Source organism: Phocoena phocoena, chromosome 1 (genome assembly GCF_963924675.1).
Source record: "Phocoena phocoena chromosome 1, mPhoPho1.1, whole genome shotgun sequence".
Taxonomy (NCBI): domain Eukaryota; kingdom Metazoa; phylum Chordata; class Mammalia; order Artiodactyla; family Phocoenidae; genus Phocoena; species Phocoena phocoena.
Genome location: NC_089219.1, coordinates 147,070,701 through 147,088,881, shown reverse-complemented (window position 1 = coordinate 147,088,881; position 18,181 = coordinate 147,070,701). Strand labels below are relative to the sequence as shown.

The window sequence follows — 18,181 nt, the reverse complement described above, 5'->3', positions numbered from 1 at the left end:
CTCCGTGATCATCATTCTAAGCTCAGACCTTCCTCGTGGACCACTGTCCCGCAGCCACCTCTCTCCATCACTTTACAGAGACAGTCTGGAAACTCCTGCCTCTTTCTCTTTTCCCAGCTCCTGAAGCCACTACAATCACAGCCCTGCAATCTCATGGTTTCTCTTGAAGTCCTACTGACTTTAGTATGAGATAAAGAGATTAGCTTAAAAATAAGGCCAAGCACGGCTCCCGAGTGTCCTAGAATGAACCCATGCCGTGGACAAAATACAAACTTCTCTAGGGCAATCCCAACAAGAGTCATAATGGAAACACAGCACTCGCTACAATCATTTTTCTGAGGTCATGTGTGTGTGTCTGCTTTGCTAATAAAGCCAATCTGGGCTCATCACCCTTCCTGCCGATGCCCCATACCCTGAGGAATGCCACAGGAACACTTGGGAAGAGGTCAAGAAGGAAAAGAAGCAAAGGGCCTGTGTGATGAGGCCAGTGGCATGGAGCCGAGCCAGAGATTCATCCGGGGCCTCCAGGGCCCTCCCCTTCCACTATCCTATAGGAGCAGGGTGCAGACCATAGCCCAGAGAACCTCTGGATCGCCACCGCCCCTCTCCAGCTCTTACACTTGGCTCATTTCTCTTGGGAAAGGAGACCTGAAGATTCCCGGCTCTAAGTGTCTACAGGAGGCACCCAAAGCACCTCAGCTGCTTTTCGGCCTTAACCGTCAGAGACAGAAAGTCGAAAGGCTCTACCCTCCCCTCCCTGTCCCTCAAGCTCCCCCTGTCCCGAGCTTGTTACAAATGACTACAGTAGGGAAATAGACGGTGACCTCAGACACAGGCTGTCCAAGGGCAGGGAATGCTGGGAACTCCCTGTGCCCACCACAGTCTCCGGCGGTCCTGGCGAAGGAGCCCAGCGTGGTAATATACACGAGGGGTTCTCGGTGCTCTCCCACCAATCCCCAATGGCTGCTGTTCTTTCCTGGTAGTTTTCATCTTTTACAAATATCATGGCAGTAAAAAATTTAAAATGGAGGAAAATACCCTCTAGATGGCGTGCCTCTTCTTCCAAAATTGTGCAAAGACGGTTCAGGTGCAGTTGCCATCTTGCAGGGTGGTGGCACAGTCCTCTTCCCAGATCTTCCCCCAGATAGAGAAAAGGAGAGAGCGTGCCTAAGCGACTGGTCCCACTTGGATTTTCTGTCGGGAAGAGGCTACTTTGAAAGTTGTTGGTCATGTAGGTGTGTGTGGTAGAGGTGATGTCTATAGGGCAGGAGGGTATAGGGTGTTTTGTCTTCGACTTGTTTTTTTTTTTTTTTTCAGCAGACCTCTCAGCTCGCTCCAAAAATGTCCCTCTCTGATTCTGGGGACTGGGGCCTCGATATTTCAAACAGCTCCTGAGGAGACTGAGAGGATCTTCTGGAAGTTAATATCCTGAGTATCTCAGAGAGCTGGTTCTCAATGTTCGTCATTTTGGTGTTCAAGGCCTTGATGTCCTCCTTCAGCTCGTGTTTCACCTCCAGGACGGTGGCCTGCAGTGTCTGCTCAGGGATGGGGTAGAACGAATGCTTGACCTCGGCCAAGATGGGGCTCCGGTCCTGGGGGCTCCTGGCCTCGCCCACGCTGTCCAGACGCAGGTCGCTCTTGGTGATGCCGCTGTCACACGAGTCTGTCTTCTTGAGCGTGGCCTCACCACTCGCCTTTGTCCTCTCGGGGAGCGTCTCCATGGACTCGGCCTTGGACACCTTGCTCCAGTCCTCAGCCTTCCCACAGGAGTCCTTGAAGCGGGCCCAGCCCTTGCGCTTGGCCCAGTCACCCCCGCCGGCCTTGGGGCCCAGGCAGTCGGCCCCCGGCGGCGCCTGCAGCCTGGCGTGGTCCAGCCCTGTGGATGCGGTGGCCGCAGGGAAGGCCACGGGCGTGGCAGGGCTCTCGCGGACGGTGACGACGCTGGCCTTCACCAGGCCGTGGTGGGTGTGCTCGGTGAGGATGCTGCCCTTCTCCACATCCAGGTCGTCCAGGTCCCGGCCGCCCCTCTCCGCGGCCAGCCTGGCCTCCTTCTGCTGTCGGAACCTCTGGAAGAGCCGCCGGACAGGGTGGTCCGGCGGCAAGATCAGGGGGGCCTCGTTCTTCCGTTTCATGCGCTCTTCCTCCTCCCGTTTCACATCGCTGATCTTCCGGAACACGATCTGGAGGGAGACAGAATGACACGTCCTGTTAACCCAGCTGTGGCATCAGCGAAGCTCGGCCCCTCTGCCCATCACAGGCCTGGTGTCCTGCTCCAGCCTTAAGGGAGGGGGCTCACAGTCCAGTCACATCCCTGCAAGACCTCCAGGTCCTTGCTCAGTGACTGCCATCACTTTCCTTTGCTGACCCTCGTTCCCACCTCTCCAACGGCAAGGAATTGACTCCTGCTGTCATCCTCTTCAACAGAAACAAACCCCCAACCTCTCCATCTCTACAGGCCTAGAGGTTGGAGATGCCAAGTGGCCTCCTCCAAGGAGCCTGTCCTGGCCTCTGAGCCTGGGTCCCCTTTAATCCTTTCTGGCCTGCAATTCAGTATCACCTGGTAAGCTTTTCAAAAATCATTTCTCTGACCCCACCTCAGACCTACTGCACTAAAAGTCACCAGATGGGAAGCCCTTGAATCTGTAACTTAAAAGGCTCCCCCGGTGATTCTGATGCACTGAAGTTCTATACCACAGTCCAGGGCAAGAAAGTTCAGCCGAGTTCCCAGGCAGGGTGACGGCTAAGGCTGCCCTTGTCATCTGCAGATCTGGACCCTAAGTGAATGCAGTTGGCTGTGAAAAGTACACGCTGTTCTCACATAGAAGCCCTCCCTGTCGTGAGGGAGCTCACGGGAGAAGAAAGGCCCCGTGAGCTTAATGTTACTTCGTATATTTCTTACGACGACACTGTAAAGTCACAGGGACACATATTGTTATCCCCATTTTAGAGAAGAGGAGATCAAGGCTCAGAGTGGCTAAATGTCACATAACAGATAGGTCTCCTCCAAGACACTTGTGCTCAAGCAGTTAAGCCCCAGACCCATCCAACGTCCAACAAGTTCTTCCTGACGATGACAATGCTTCATGCAGTGGATGGACAGCAGCCAACAATGCCGTCTCAAGACTCTGGATCTGAGTGCAGCGTAAGCCACATATTACAGGGTTTCCCTTGCGCCGACATCCGATTGTGGGAAAGCCCTGTAATTTCTGACTTATGTTGCATGTAGCAGGTACACTCAGGGGCATGTCTGACTCATCCCATACCTGAACTTGTAAGAAAGAAGCAACCTGCAATAGGTCATTTTTTAAACTGTAAATGCTGGTTTGGGGACCAGAGGAATTGAGATCCTTGAGAAGTAGAGGAGAGGTCTGTGGGAGGGACAGGGGCAGCTTTTCCATCACAATCTGGACAGCCCTGTGTGGGCAGCCTCTGACCAGCCCAGAACCTGCCCCAGAGACTTGCTGCAGGACCCCCAGCTCTTGGGGAGGCACATGTGTTGGCATGCCCAGAGCCTGGACTTTGGGGTCAGACAGAATTAAGTCCCAGCTCTGCCAATTAGTTGTGTGATCTCAACAGGTATCTTAACTTCCGAGTCTCTGTTTCCTCCTTCAAAAGTGGGAAAAATCCCTCCTTTTCCGACTTGATGGAAAGCCAACAGAAGAGTACTTATGTGAAAGCACTGGCTAACTGTGAACGCTAAAAATGAATCCTCCTGTCCCCACCGTTTCAAGGCCTTTTTGTTTTTTAACTTTTAGACACATATAATATGTGACTAATTCTACCTCCTCCAGGAAGGCCCCGCCCCACCCCACCCGGGGCTCTCAGATGGCACCACTCATTAGGTTCTCAGATATGACCGACAACGTTGTCATTTTATATAAAGTGTCAATAAATACAGAGGAACCCAACAAACACTGAATTGTGTGCTTGGTGCCAGTGATCAATCAGCAGACTGGAGGCTCACCTGTCACGTGACTTCTCCATCAAAGCTTCTGTCACTGGATGACTTGACACTATCAGGTGGGAAGGACGGAGCAGCCGCCCCTCTTGCCACCTGGCTAAATCTTCAAGCCACATTACTTGGGTCCCAGTGAGTGGCTTTCTGACCTCCACTGGACAGCATTTCTCCCAGCCCTGCCCTTATCCATCTTCTGCCCTGCCCAGGGTTATGTAATCTCATAACCCTGTCTCCCCAGGTCCTTTTCAGCCATACCCCATGTGCTCCTGTAGTCTGGATCCTGCAGGTCCAAGCCATGGCACTCAGGAGAATCCCATCCACTCTGAAGAGGAACCTAACTGAAGGCATCATAGGGATGGAGGGATGATGATAAGTAGAGTGACCAGGACCTTTTCTGTCCTCCCAGTGCTCTGAGTTGGCAGTCTTCCACCTCCTTTCTCTGTTCTGGCAATGGACCCTGATCTCTAAGAGGAGTCCAAATCCTCCTCACACCAAGGCCCAACTCAAACAGCACCTCCTCCAGAAAGCCTTCTTTGATTCCATGGAGCTCTAAGTCATCCTCCCACCTCCCAACCTTAACGGCCCTTGCTGTGCTCACATCACTCTTCTGCCCTAATTACTATCTTGCGTCCACTTGTAGTAGTGATGCCATCTGTTGCCTCCCCTACTCACACCCCTTCTTAGAGAAGGGAGGGGGGGGCAGAGGGGATAAGAAAGGAAGGTGGGACAGAGAGGAGGAATGAGAAAAAGAGGGAGGAAGGGAGAACATATGACAATGTGAATACACCCCAGAGAGATGATGGCGTTTAGAGCCGACTGCTCTGGTCCTGCCTTTATTCTGAAGGACATCTGATTCTTATCAATATCCCCCTTTTTACTTGAGCTCGTTTGGGTGGGGTTCTATTCCTTGCAAGCAACGATTCCCAAACAAGATACCAGTTACTTACGTCCATACCTTATCCCCTCGGAAGGCTCTCTGCAGGTCTAGCACTGTACTTGGCGTGCCACATTGTGTCTTTTACTTTTTAAAGATTTATTACCTACCCTACGAGAGCAGGGATTGTCTGTTTTGTTCGCTATTTCCAGCACTTAGAAAGTACCTGGCACCTAGGGGGTCCTCGGTAAATATCTGTAGGATGGATGAAGAAAAAGAACAGATAAATATAAGCCAATGAATCAATGTTAGAATGTCTTAACCTGGAAAGATGCAATCACAGAGGTCATAATGTTATAAAAGGAAGGGATTGGCTCAGAACACACAGGGTCCTCTTAACAGCTCTCTCAACCTCAAAGGTCAGGCGGCCCTTGAGACCGGAAATGAGATGTTTTAAGACTAAAGAAAAGGAAGTACTTCTTCAGATATCGAGGAGTCAACCCCAAACTTCCTACACCAAGCGGTTGTACGGTGAAGTATGAAGTATACCAGTAGGCTCACAAATGCTTAGTATGCATCCATGGTGGGTATGTGTGACGGGAAATGGTAGCTCTTCCTTGAGGGCGTGGAAATACTGAGCTCTTCAATCCAAATGCCTCATGGGGGTCAGAATCCTGGACCAGGGGCCAGGGGCCTGGCCTGGGCAGCATATTCGGATGTTGTGGCCACATCATCAGTGGGCTCAGTTCAGCACTCACGGGCTGGGGCTCTCCTGGGGAGGGGACGTGGGTGTCTGGGTCTGTGCTGAGTCTTCTGAAGCTTCTTGGCTTTTCCTAAAGGGTCACCTTGTGTGCCTGGGGTAGCCCCACCTGAACATCACTGGCTCATCCAATGGGCAGGTAAACCAGGGAACATCCTTCTGCCCTGCAGAAATGCCTGAGCCTGCCTTTGAGAATCAGCAAGTAAAATTAGCATTCCCCCAAGGGGACCAGAGCTGATGTGGTCTAACAGCTTTTCTAGTCTGAGGTCTAGGCCTCTGCTTACTAGCTTCCGCTGATGTTTTGGAGAAGTTACTCATGGAGTCTTCATCTCCAGAGGCAGCTGTGACCAGGCATTTGACCAAGTATTTTAGATCTAAGGACAACTGCTCTTGAATTTTTCTTTTATGTAAACCTGGATCCTCCTGTGGAAGACAATCCGATGTCAATGGAAAGAGCCTGGACTAGGAATTGGAAGACGGGAGTGCTCATTTCAGCCCTGCTGGGCCCTGAGCAAGCCACCCCTTCGCACCCAGCGGGACAACCTCCTCCCTCAGCTCCCAGCAGAGTTGTGCCGGGTCTTCTTTCTTTCCATTTTCCTGTTACGTATTGGGCTTCAATGTAAGACTTCATCCCAGGAAAGGATTCTGTGGCCTGAACTATCATTATGAAAACCACTGGATGAGATCATCTCTAAAGTCCCTTTGAGAATGAACAATTAATGATTTTAATAATACAGTACTTTGTGTTGTGTTTTATAGCATATTCCACATACTCAAGTGCATCATCTCATTTAAGCTAAAGCTCCTGGGAGGTGTGCAAGGACTTCCTCCACAATCTGACAGTGGAGGAGACTGGGGTTTAGTTGGTAGGGTGGCCTGCTCAAGGTCACACAGCTAAGCAGAAACAGAACTTCAGGGTATTGGCCAGTGCTCTTGCCTTGACGTCACCTTTCTTCACATCAGCAGTCCGTAGACAGGGGCCACATCAACAGAGAGGTGCCAGGGTCTGTCTGGAGAGGTTATTACCAGGGACTCCCACTAATCACCCACTGGGGAGGTCCAGCCCTAGACACAGGCTAACACTGGTCCAGGCACCACTGATGGGATAGGTCTGGATCCTCCCTAGCCAGACAGAGTCCTGCCAGCCCACAGGGGTGCCTGATGTGTTGGGCATGGGAGACCCATGCTGAATGCTGAGCAGCTCGTGACTGATTGGATATGGGGAGACAGAGAATGCCCCAGGGCAGAGGTGGCTGCTGTGTCTCACTCATCTATCTCCACATTCCTCTGAAGGCTCAGCAAGCAATGGCCTAGAGCCTGGGAGGCCGTTAACAAACAGTTGTTGAGCTGAACTGAATTGACACCCGGCTCTTCAATCTGCAGGGCTTCTTGAGCAGTTATTTTCAAGTTTGTCTGAAAAAGTAATCCCACTGGAAGCTGAGGTGAGTCAGGACCATCGATTGCCTCTTCTGGGTTGCATTTAAGGAGGGCCCAGTCCCTCTTAAGCCCCCTTAAGACCAGACCAAGGGGAGGAGTCCCCTCAGGATCACTGAGCAACAGGGTCCCTGCAGCACATGTAGGGGGAAAGACAGCCCCGGGAGGGTAAGGGACCACCTAGAGTTCTGACAGCACAGAGAACGGGAGTCCAGTTGCTTAAAAGAGCTTAGATTGGGGAGTAAAAAGATTTACATAATGTCAGTTCTCAGTGGTTTGCATAAATAGAGACTGACGTATGAATCAGAGAAAACCATAGATAAACCAAAAGGGATTTATTTTGGTTTTAATTGAATTCAGACGCATGGCCCAAATCTGAAACACACAGAGAACAGTAGAAAGAACACAGGCTTACAGTGGTCCCAACTCTGCTGCTGACTGGCTGCTGTGTGACCTCGGGCAAGTCATGTCCTTGCTTGGCTGGACCAGAACAACAGTTCTCAAATCTAGCTGCACTTCAGAACCACCTGGAGGAGGTGTTGTTATCTACTGAGGGAGAATTTCCCGTGGCAGCGTCAGAAACTGGCATTTGCAACAAGATCCCAGGTGATTCTGACCCAGGCAGCCCAGGCCAGATCTGCTGACCAGGGACTCGGAACCCCAGGACTGGTGACTGGTGAGATCACTGCCACTCTGCTGTCCTCCATGTGGGCACGTGCTGAAGCACAAGGGGCTAAATGTGCCCGGAGTGGTGGTGGGGGGGGGGGAGGGCGGAGTCAGTGGAGTCACGTGCAACATGAGCACAAGCTTTGGATCCCAGACAGACTTGGGATCATGGTCCCCAAGCCTCAGTTTCTTTGTAAAAGCAGATAAAGCTATTGATTTCATAGGGCTATCATGAGGATAAGGTTGGATAATATAAGTAAACTCTTAAGAAGAGTACCTGACATTTAATAGTTGCTGAGTAAATGTATTATGTATCATTCTTTGTGGGGACGACCCGTGAGATGATTCTAGAAGGATGAGCCGGAATTGGGAATAAAAGGTGAAAGATTTGGGCAAAGGAGCTCACACAGGGAGAAGCACATGTAATGACACAAAGGCAGAAAGGCCACCCACCAGGGAAAGATGTCTTTGTGGTAGTAGTCCCAGTGGGAGGGGCTGACTTTGTTACATTTTTGACTTTGTTAAATGTGTGCTATCTCATGACATCCTCATAGCAGCCCCAGCAGGTGGGGAAAGTCTTTATCCTCATTTTTTAAATGAAGAAACCAAGCTTAGAAAGGGTAGGTGACCACCTAAGGATACTCAGATAGTGGAGCTAAGATTCAAACCTCAGCCATCTGAGCCCCCATCCATGCCCACGTTCTAAGCCATTCTGCTAGGAAAATGCCTTGGTTTTAGGGAAAAGGGTGATCTTCTCTCACATACGTTAATAACCTCCATCCCTGCCCCACCACCTCTCTCCACTAGTTTCTCTTACTCCCAGTCCATCAGCAAGTTCTCTAAAGAATCCAGGGACAGAACTGTGAAGCAGAGAGATCAGGCCAAGGTGAGGGGAGAGGCCATGAAGCTGAGGCTCTCAGAGCTTTTAAGGAGAGGATTCACTAGGTACATTAGGACCTGTTAGTGTGGTCCTTTGATTTATCAGGATAGGGGTGTGACTTAGCGTGAGAGTCAGGCTTTGATTGGTCAAGGCAAGAAAGAGGAGCTGTAAGACACACGAGCTGAGTGTTTTGGTTCCTGGGAAGATCTTGCCTCCTTGCACAGTGGTGAGGTCACCAGTTACCCTCAGGGCACGGCACCGGGTAGGAGGAACAGGAATGCAGAGGTCCCAGTGGACTTTATCCATGAAGAATCTAGAGGTTAGAGGTCTTCTGCTCTCAAGTGACCTGGTCCAGTGGCTCTCAGAGTGCGGCTCACAGGCCAGTCCCTCCCACTACCATGCAACATCTGTACTTTCTTCTGGCATTAATCAAGAATGACCTTGTCCCTTAGGGACCATGACCATGATCCCTTAGTGACATCCCATGAGGAGTGGCATCATCTCATTCACTCTTGTAAGGGCCCCCACTGAGAACGAGAGGATCAGCAAGGTGTCTGTTGACAGACTGGCCTGTGTCTGAAAGACTCCTACAGATGCACCTGTTCCTGTCTTCAGGAAGATTCAAACCCAAGAGGAATGAGGATCTCTCCTTCTCAAAGCCACCAAGTGAAGGAGATACATCCCTTGTTTGCTGCTCAGAGAAGAGATGGCACTGCCGTGTGGGAGCCACTGGCCTCTGGCCTTTCACTAGGGCCATATTTGCCACTCTCTTCCTTGCTTTGTGCTCCCTCAGTGTAGGAGGCTGAATTACAGACACCAAAAGATACGTCCACCCGAACCTCAAAATGTGATGTTACTTGGCATAAGGGTCTTTGCAGATGTAACAAGGTAAGAATCTTAAGGTGAGATCATTCCGCATCAGGGTGGGCCCTAAATCCAAAGATAAGTGTCCTTCTTAGAGACAGAAAAGAGAAGACATGAAACACAGAGCAAAAGGTCACGTGAAGACAGAGGTAGATACTGGAGTTTTGTAGCTACAAGCCAAGAAATGCCAAGGATTGCTGACAGCAACCAAAAGCTAGAAGAGAGGCATGGAACGATTCTTTCTCAGAGCCTCCAGAAGGAGCCAACCCTACAGACAACTTGGTTTCAGACTTCTGTCCTCCACAACTGTGAGAGAATAAATTTCTCTTGTTTTAAGCCACCCAGATGGAGACAATTTGTAACGGCAGCCCTAGGACTCGGTTCCTTTACGGCTTCTTCTTCCTCCATCCCCTAAATGCAGTCCTCCCCCAAAGCCCTGCCCTTTGCTCTCTGTGCTCCATGAGGTCTTTCTGCTTCAATGCTCACCTCACCTTCATGCAGCTAAGAGCCAACAGAGGTGCTGACAAGACTGGTACAGATGCCCACCCTGCTGTGACCCTGAAGAAATTTCCTGATCTTTCTAAGCCTCAGTTGTCTTCTCAACAAAAATTCCTACTTCCAACCTTGCTGCAGTGATGCAGTGAAGTGACACTTGTGAGAAACCTCTCCCTCCCTTCACATTCACAAAGTAATGTTGCTTTTCACTCCAGTCCCAACTCTAAACCTGAATTTTCCCACACACAGCGTGGCTATATCGACGTCTCGTAGACCTTTCAACCTCTCCCAGCCAGAGCAGTCTCTCTTCCCACCCGTCTTTCCTCAGTGTGAGCCAAGTCACCAATCAAGCAGGAAGAAATGGGGCCAAATGTGGAGCTGGTGACACGCCTCCCCCATCAGAGTTGCTCCAGTGCTAAGACAGGTAGACCAGCGTTCAGCCTCCAACTCTCCCTCAACAACACCTCCCCCCTGTCTAGGGAAGCACTAATCATGACCTTTGAAATCAGGTTAACACTATCCCGTCTCATGATTCCATAGGAGAACTTAAGAAAGTGGAAGATGCAAAGAACTAGGACAAATAATCCTAAAATTTATATGGAACCACAAAAGACCCAGAATTGTCAAAGCAATCCTGAGGAAAAAGAACAAAGCTGGAGGCTTAGCCCTTCCAGACTTGAGACAATGCTACAAAGCTACAGTAATCGTGGTGTGGGCACAAAAACATACATATAGATCAATGGAACAGAATAGAGAGCCCAGAAACAAACCCACACACCTACAGTCAATCTACAACAGAGGAGGCAAGAGTATACAATGGAGAAAAGACAGGCTCTTCAGCAAGTGGTGTTGGGAAAGCTGGACAGCTACATGTAAATCAATAAAATTAGAATGTTCTCTCACACCATATATAAAAATAAACTCAAAATGGTTTAAAGACCTAAATATAAGACATGACATCATAAAACTCCTAGTGAGAACATAGACAAAACATTCTTGGGACATAAATTGTAGCAATATTTTCTTAGATAAGTCTCTCAAAGCAAAAGAAATAAGAGCAAAAATAAACAAATGGGACCTAATCAAACTTAAAACCTTTTCCCATTAAAGGAGATGATCAACGAAACGAAAAGACAACCTACAGAATAGGAGAAAATATTTGCAAATGAGGTGACCGACAAGGGCTTAATATCCAAAGAATACAAACAGCTCATACAACTCATTATAATAATAAAAGAAAAAACCCCTCAACCCATCAAAAAAACGGGCAGAAGACCTAAACAGACATTTCTCCAAAGAGGACAGATGGCCAACAGGCACATGAAAAGATGCTCAACATCATTAATTATCAGAGAAGTGCAAATCAAAACCACAATGAGGTATCACCTCACACCTGTCAGAATGACTTCATCAAAAAGTCTCCAAGTTAAAAATGCTGGAGAGGGTGTGGAGAAAAGGGAACCCTCCTACACTTTTGGTGGGAATGTAAATTGGTGCAGCCACTATGGAAAACAGTATGGAGGTTCCTCAAAAAGTTAAAAATAGAGCTACCATATGATCCAGCAATCCCACTTCTGGGCATATACCCTGAGAAAACCATAATTCAAGAAGACACATGCACCCCAGTGTTCATAGCAGCACTATTTACACTAGCCAAGACATGGAAACAACCCAAGTGCCCATCAACAGATGACTGGTTTAAGAAGATGTGGCATACACCACACACACACACACACACACACACACACACACGATGGAATATTACTCCATTAAAAAGAATGAAATATTCCCATTTGCAGTAACATGGATGGATCTAGAGAATATCACACTAAGTGAGGTAAGTCAGATAGAGAAAGACAAATATATGATATCACTTACATGTGGAATCTAAAAAATGAATCTATATACAAAATACAAACAGACTCACAGACAGAAAACAAACTTACGGTTGGTTAAAGGGGAAAGAGAGTGGGAGGGAGAAATTAGGAGTATGGGATTAACAGATACAAACTACTATACATAAAATAGATAAGCAACAAGGATTTACTGTGTAGCACAGGGAACTATATTCAATATCTTGTAGTAACCTATAATGGAAAATTATATATATATACATACACACACATCTGAATCACTTTGCTGTGCACCTGAAACTAACACAATATTGTAAATCAACTATAATAATCTAAAAAAAGGTGAAGATGAACTGCAACTTGCAGAAATCGAACCCACCAAATACTTCCCTGTCTGAGGGTTCAGCTCACTGCCCTCCACCCCCTTCAACCTTCTACTCCTGCACAATCCTGCTTATCATGGCTTTGGAAAGTTGGGACCAGGTTTATCTCCACCCTAGGCATAGTCTTCTGAATATTCCTTTTGCCTTCTGGCCTGGAAAACAGGGGAAAGGGTCTGTCCTGAAAACAGCAGCAAGGGGAGCCCAGCGTCGGGAGAGACAGGCGAGCGCTGAGACTTGACGTTTCATCACCACCTTACATCCGAGTCACTCTCCAGCGCTTCTCCCTTCCTCAGCTGAGCCTTCGACACAAGTAGCGGCTAACACCAACCAGGCATTCAACAAAGGACCAGATATTGGGCTAAGCACTCTGTACACATCTGTGACTCACTCCTCACAGCCACCTGGTGAAGCGGATACGGAAGTCATTCACCCAGGCAAGCCTGCACCTGATGTACTCTGGATTACCTCTGCAGTTTGTCCTTCTCACCGCCAAAAGAGGACAATAATCAAGGAAAGATCCATCCACCTCCCACCCCCAACATCTTCTGGTTGGCTGCATTCTCTTATTTTTTCTGGATTAAAGAATCGGATACAAAGCATGTATTTGCATAGTTGTAATTCCACTCTTAAAAATTGTCGCTTTCTACCAAAATGGACAAACAACTGAGAATTCTGAGAACTTGTATGTTACTGAAGAGTTGGCTCTGACATCACTGTCACTGTCCCTTGTGATCTGTGCCACCCTGTGGCATGTGACTGGGCCACTGTGACACTCATCGTTTCAGCCAGCAGATCATACCGTCCCACGCACAAAGCACTAGAGCAAAGAATTCGATTCAAGCAATTGTCTAGTTTTGAAACATGATGGTTAGAACAATTTCACTGGATTATTCTAGGGTTTGACTCTCCCAATAAATAATTTTCTGTTGCACTGTTAAAATTCCCATTTCTTATACTAGGATGCTGACTTTCAGAGCCATCAAATGCATGACCCCCAAGCGGGATGCCTTCCCACTGCTCCATCAGAGCACAGCCGCTCAGCTGCCAAGGAAACTTGCCGGTTCTGCCCTCCTTGAGAAAGTATCCACTACCGTCCCACTCACATCTGAACTCCAGACATTCATCACACCTGGGCTATACGGTGAAGTCTCCCACCCCCCTCACGGGGAGAGGTGAGAGGTGGTGTGGGAGAATCCCAGAGCGAGGACCAGTTCTCTCCCTGATGTGCACTCGGGTACATGTGCCTTCTCGCGAGCTCTCAGCAGAGCAGCCCTGAACGAAGCGATGGGACTCGTCTGGAGAGCTAGTCCCGTTTGCCCCTATCCCTGGGGGGGGGTGTTTCAGTGATGGGGATGCGGTGGGGAGGAACTGGGAGCCCAGTTGGGAGGAATCTTGCATTCCCCACAGGGCCGTGCAGAAGCAAGAGCGCCTGGGTTGGGGTGGGGAGTAGAACGAGTGGTCTGGAGACGGGCTCCCCGGAGGTGGAGGGCTCTTAATGATAAGGGAGAGGGTTATTGGCTCCCTGACCTTTTCCTTTTGAGGCCTAGTCCCCTCCCCTATGGAATATGGGGTGCATGTGTAAGAGGGGTGACTAGAGGGCGTCTCCTCCATCCTCACACTTGCATTCTCTGCTTGTGTAGCACTGCGTTACAGCGGGGTCTCTGCCCCAGTAGCTCCACTGCCTTCCTAGGCCAGGACAGAGGTCTCCCTGTCCCTGCTGAAGTGTGGGCACCATACCCCAGCTCTAGAGTCACGCCTGGTCCCACAATGACCACTGAGAGTCGGGGCTCACACAGGAGGGGTGCACAGGAGGGAGCAGCCTGGGCCACGTAGCAAGGTGAGCCCACCCAAGGGCTCAAGCAGCCTTCTCTGCAAACACCATCAGGAGTAGAGGAGGCCAGAGCTTGAGTCTGCGTTGTTTTCTCACAGAATCCTCTTCCAGCACTGTGTGTAGAGCCAGCTAACCATGTCTGAGTCATACCCCAGCCACAACTAGCCGAGAAACTTTCCTCTCTGAGCCTTATTTTCCTCATTTGCAAGCTGAAGACGCTAATGCTTGCTTTGGCTCTCAGGCAGCACTGGTGCAAGGTAGACTGCTGTACACACAAGCTACATCAGAGCTACATCTCAATTATTCCCCTGTAACCTCCCAGCAGGGGAGGCCATCTCCGAGCTTTGCCCCAGGGGCCACAAGAACCTTTCTCTTTGTGCAAAGCACAAAGGGCAGCAAGGTTTAAGAAATGACTGGGTAGGGCTTCCCTGGTGGCGCAGTGGTTGAGAGTCCACCTGCCGATGCAGGGGACATGGGTTCGTGCCCCGGCCGCTGAGCCTGCGCATCTGGAGCCTGTGCTCCGCAACGGGAGAGGCCACAACAGTGAGAGGCCCGCGTACAGCAAAAAAAATAAAAAAAAAAAGAAATGACTGGGTAAGGGGGGTGGGGTGTTTGGACAATTGAAGGGAGGGAGACCAGGTAGAAAGCTGTGACTCTAGCTAACGACAGGTATGGAGGGAGTGACCCAGGGAAGCAGAGGAAAGGGCAGATGAAATGAAACATGGCTTGCTTCTAGACAGGCATGCCAGGTCATGGTACAAGAGAAATGGACATGATCTGAAAACTCTGAATCTCAACCTGTGGCCTCATCTACACCATGTTCCCAAGGGGCATTTGCAGCACTGTGGACATATCCAAGAAACACATACTACCAATTCCTCTCCCACCCTAGGAAGCCGGATGAAACCATCTGTAAGCCATGAGGCTACCTTTAGTCCTATCAGAGGCAGTTTTAGTAGCTTGCCTGTCCATGCCTCCACTCCTAGGGGCCCCCACTCACCCCACTGGCCTTTCAGGGAGAAGGGTCACAGTGGCCCCATTCTCAGAAGAAATCATTAGAGTAGACGAAAACTTGGGGAGACCAGTCCTAAATGGCACCTCTTAGAGACTGAAGAGCTTTTAACCTCTCCCCACTTCTCATCAAAAGCTCCATCCTTGAAGCACATGGCCCAACTGTGTAACTCAGAGCTCCTTCACTTTGGCAATACCTTGTGGGAGGAAGCCTAGAGTCACCCACCTCCCCTGTCCCAGCAGTGGTTATCATCTGGGAAGAGGGCCAGAACCACCTGATGATCTTTTAAAAAATAGATGTCTATGAGAAATGGATAAATTCTTAGACACATACAATCTTCCAAGACTGAATCATGAAGAAATATAATCTGAATAGACCAATTATTAGTAAGGAGACTGAATCAGTAATTTAAAAAAAAAAAAAAACTCCCAACAAACAAAAGTCCAGGACCAGATGGCTTTACAGGTGAGTTCTACAAACACTCAAAGAAGATTAAATACCTATCCTTCTCAAACTCTTCTGAAAAGTTTTACTAGGCCAGCATTACACTGATACCAAAACCAGAGAAGGACACCACACAAAAGGGAAATTACAGGCCAAAATCCCTGATGAACATAGGTGCAGAAATCCTCAACAAAATATTAGCAAACTGAATTCAACAACACATTAAAAGGATCAGACACCACGATCAACTGGGATTTATTCTATGGGTGCAAGGATGGTTCAATATTCACAACAATCAACGTGATACACCACATTAACAAAATGAAGAATAAAAATCATAGGCTCGTCTCAATAGATGCAGAAAAAGAATTTGGAAAAATTCAATATCCATTTATGATAAAACTCTGAACAAAGTGGTTATACATGGAATGTACCTCAACATAATAAAGTCCATATATGACAAACCCACAGCTAACATCCTACTCAAATGTGAAAAGCTGGAAGCTTTTCCCTTAAGATTGGAAAGATGACAAGGATGCCCATTTTTGCCATTTTTATTCAACATGGAATTGGAAGTCCTAGCCAGAGCAATTAGGCTGGAAAAAGAAATAAAAGGCACCCAAATTGGAACGGAAGAGGCAAAACTGTCACTATTTGTTTGTGGATAACATGATTTTATATAGAGAAAACCCTAAAGAATCCACCAAAAAAACTGTTAGAACTAATAAATGAATTCAGTTAAGTTTCAGGGTACAAAATCAACATATAAAAATCTGTCCCATTTTTATACACTAACAATGAACCATCATAAACTAAAATTAAGAAAACAATCTCATTTACAACTGTAAAAATATAAAGTACCTAGGAATAAATTAGAAGGTGAAAGATCTGTACACTGAAAACTGTAAGATATTAATGAAAGAAATTGAAGAAGACAAAAAAATGGAAAGATATACCATGCTCATGCATTGGAAGAGATAATATTGTAAAAATGCCCATATTACCCAAAGCAATCTACAGAATCAAAATTCCAATGGCATTTTTCACAGAAATAGAACAAAAAGTCTTAAAATTTATATGGAACCACTGAAGATCCCAAATAACCAAAGCAATCTTGAGAAAGAACTATAATCTGGAAGCATCACGTTTCCAGACTTCAAACTATATTACAAAGCTACAGTAATCAAAACAGTATGGTATTAGCATAAAAAGAGACACATAGATCAATGGAACAGAATAGAAAGCCCAGAAATAAACTCACACATATATGGCTAACTAATTTATGACAAAGGAGGCAAAAATGGAGAAGGATATCCTCTTCAATAACTGGTGTTGGGAAAATTGGACAGCTACATGCAAAAGAATTAAACTGGACCACTATCTTATACCATACACAAAAATTAACTCAAAATGAATTAAAGACTTGAATGTAAGACCAGAAACCATAAAATTCCTAGAAGAAAACATAGGTAGTAAGCTCCTTGACATCACACTTGGTGATATTTTTTTGAATCTGACTCCAAAGGCAATGGCCACAAAAGCAAAAATAAACAAATGGGACTACATCAAACTAAAAAGCTTATGTACAACAAAGGAAAAGATCAACAAAATAAAAAGGAAACCTACTGCATTGGAGAACATATTTGCAAATCACATATCTAAAAAGGAGTTAACATCCAAAACATATAAAGAACTCATACAGCTCAATAACAACAAAGCAAACAATCCAATTAAAAAGTAGGCAGAGGACCTGAATAGACATTTTTCCAAAGAAGACATACAGATGGCCATCAGGCACATGAAAAGATCTTCGACATCACTAATCATCAGAGAAATGCAAATCAAAACCACAATGAGCTATCATCTCACACCTGTCAGAATGGCTATTATCAAAAGGACAAGAAATAACATGTGTTAGCGATGATGTGGAGAAAAGGGAACCCTCCTGCTCTGTTGGTGGGAATGTAAATTAGTGCAGTCACTATGGAAACAATATGGAGGTTCCTCAAAAATTTCAAAATAGAACTATGATATGACGTAGGAATTCCACTTCTGAATACTTAGCCAAAGAAAATGAAAAAACTTGTTTGAAAAGATATACGCACTTCCAATGTTTGTAGCAGCATTATTTACAATAGCCAAGACATGGAAGCAGACTAAGTGCCCATCGATGGATGAACGGATAAAGAAGGTGCAGGAGATACACACACACACACACACACACACACACACACAAATGGAATACTACTCAGCCATAAAAAAGAATGAGATATTGCCATTTTTGACAACATGGATGGACCTTGAGGGTATTATGCTAAATGAAATAAATCAGAGGAAAACAAATACTTTATGAATTCACTTATATGTGGAACCTAAGAAACAAAACAAATGAACAAACAAAAAAACCTCATAGATACGGAGAACAGATTGGTAGTTGCCAAGGGGAGGGTATCGGGGAGTGGGTGAAACAGGTTAAGGGGATCAAGAGATACAAATTTTTAGTTATAAAATAAATCAGTCATGGGGATATAATGTGCAGCATGGTGACTACAGTCAATAATACTGTATTGCAAATATTAAAGTTGCTCTCATCACACACACCAAAAAAATTCTGTAACTTTCTATGGTGACAGATGGTAACTAGACTTATTGCGGTGATCACTGCACAATGTATACAAATGTCAAATCATTATGTTGTACAGCTGAAACTAATGGAATGTTGTACGT

General features: G+C 47.1%; 1 protein-coding gene across 2 annotated transcripts in view; it reads right to left on the bottom strand.

Moving 5' to 3' along the window:
* Positions 1-973: 973 nt before the first annotated feature.
* Positions 974-18,181, bottom strand: part of KCNH1 (potassium voltage-gated channel subfamily H member 1) — a 416,350-nt gene continuing 399,142 nt past the window's right edge. For both annotated transcript variants that reach the window (XM_065875181.1, XM_065875191.1), the window contains exon 11: positions 974-2,180. In XM_065875181.1, coding sequence (XP_065731253.1) covers positions 1,326-2,180 — 855 coding nt within the window. In that variant the 3' untranslated portion in view covers positions 974-1,325. The remainder of the gene's footprint in view (positions 2,181-18,181) is intronic.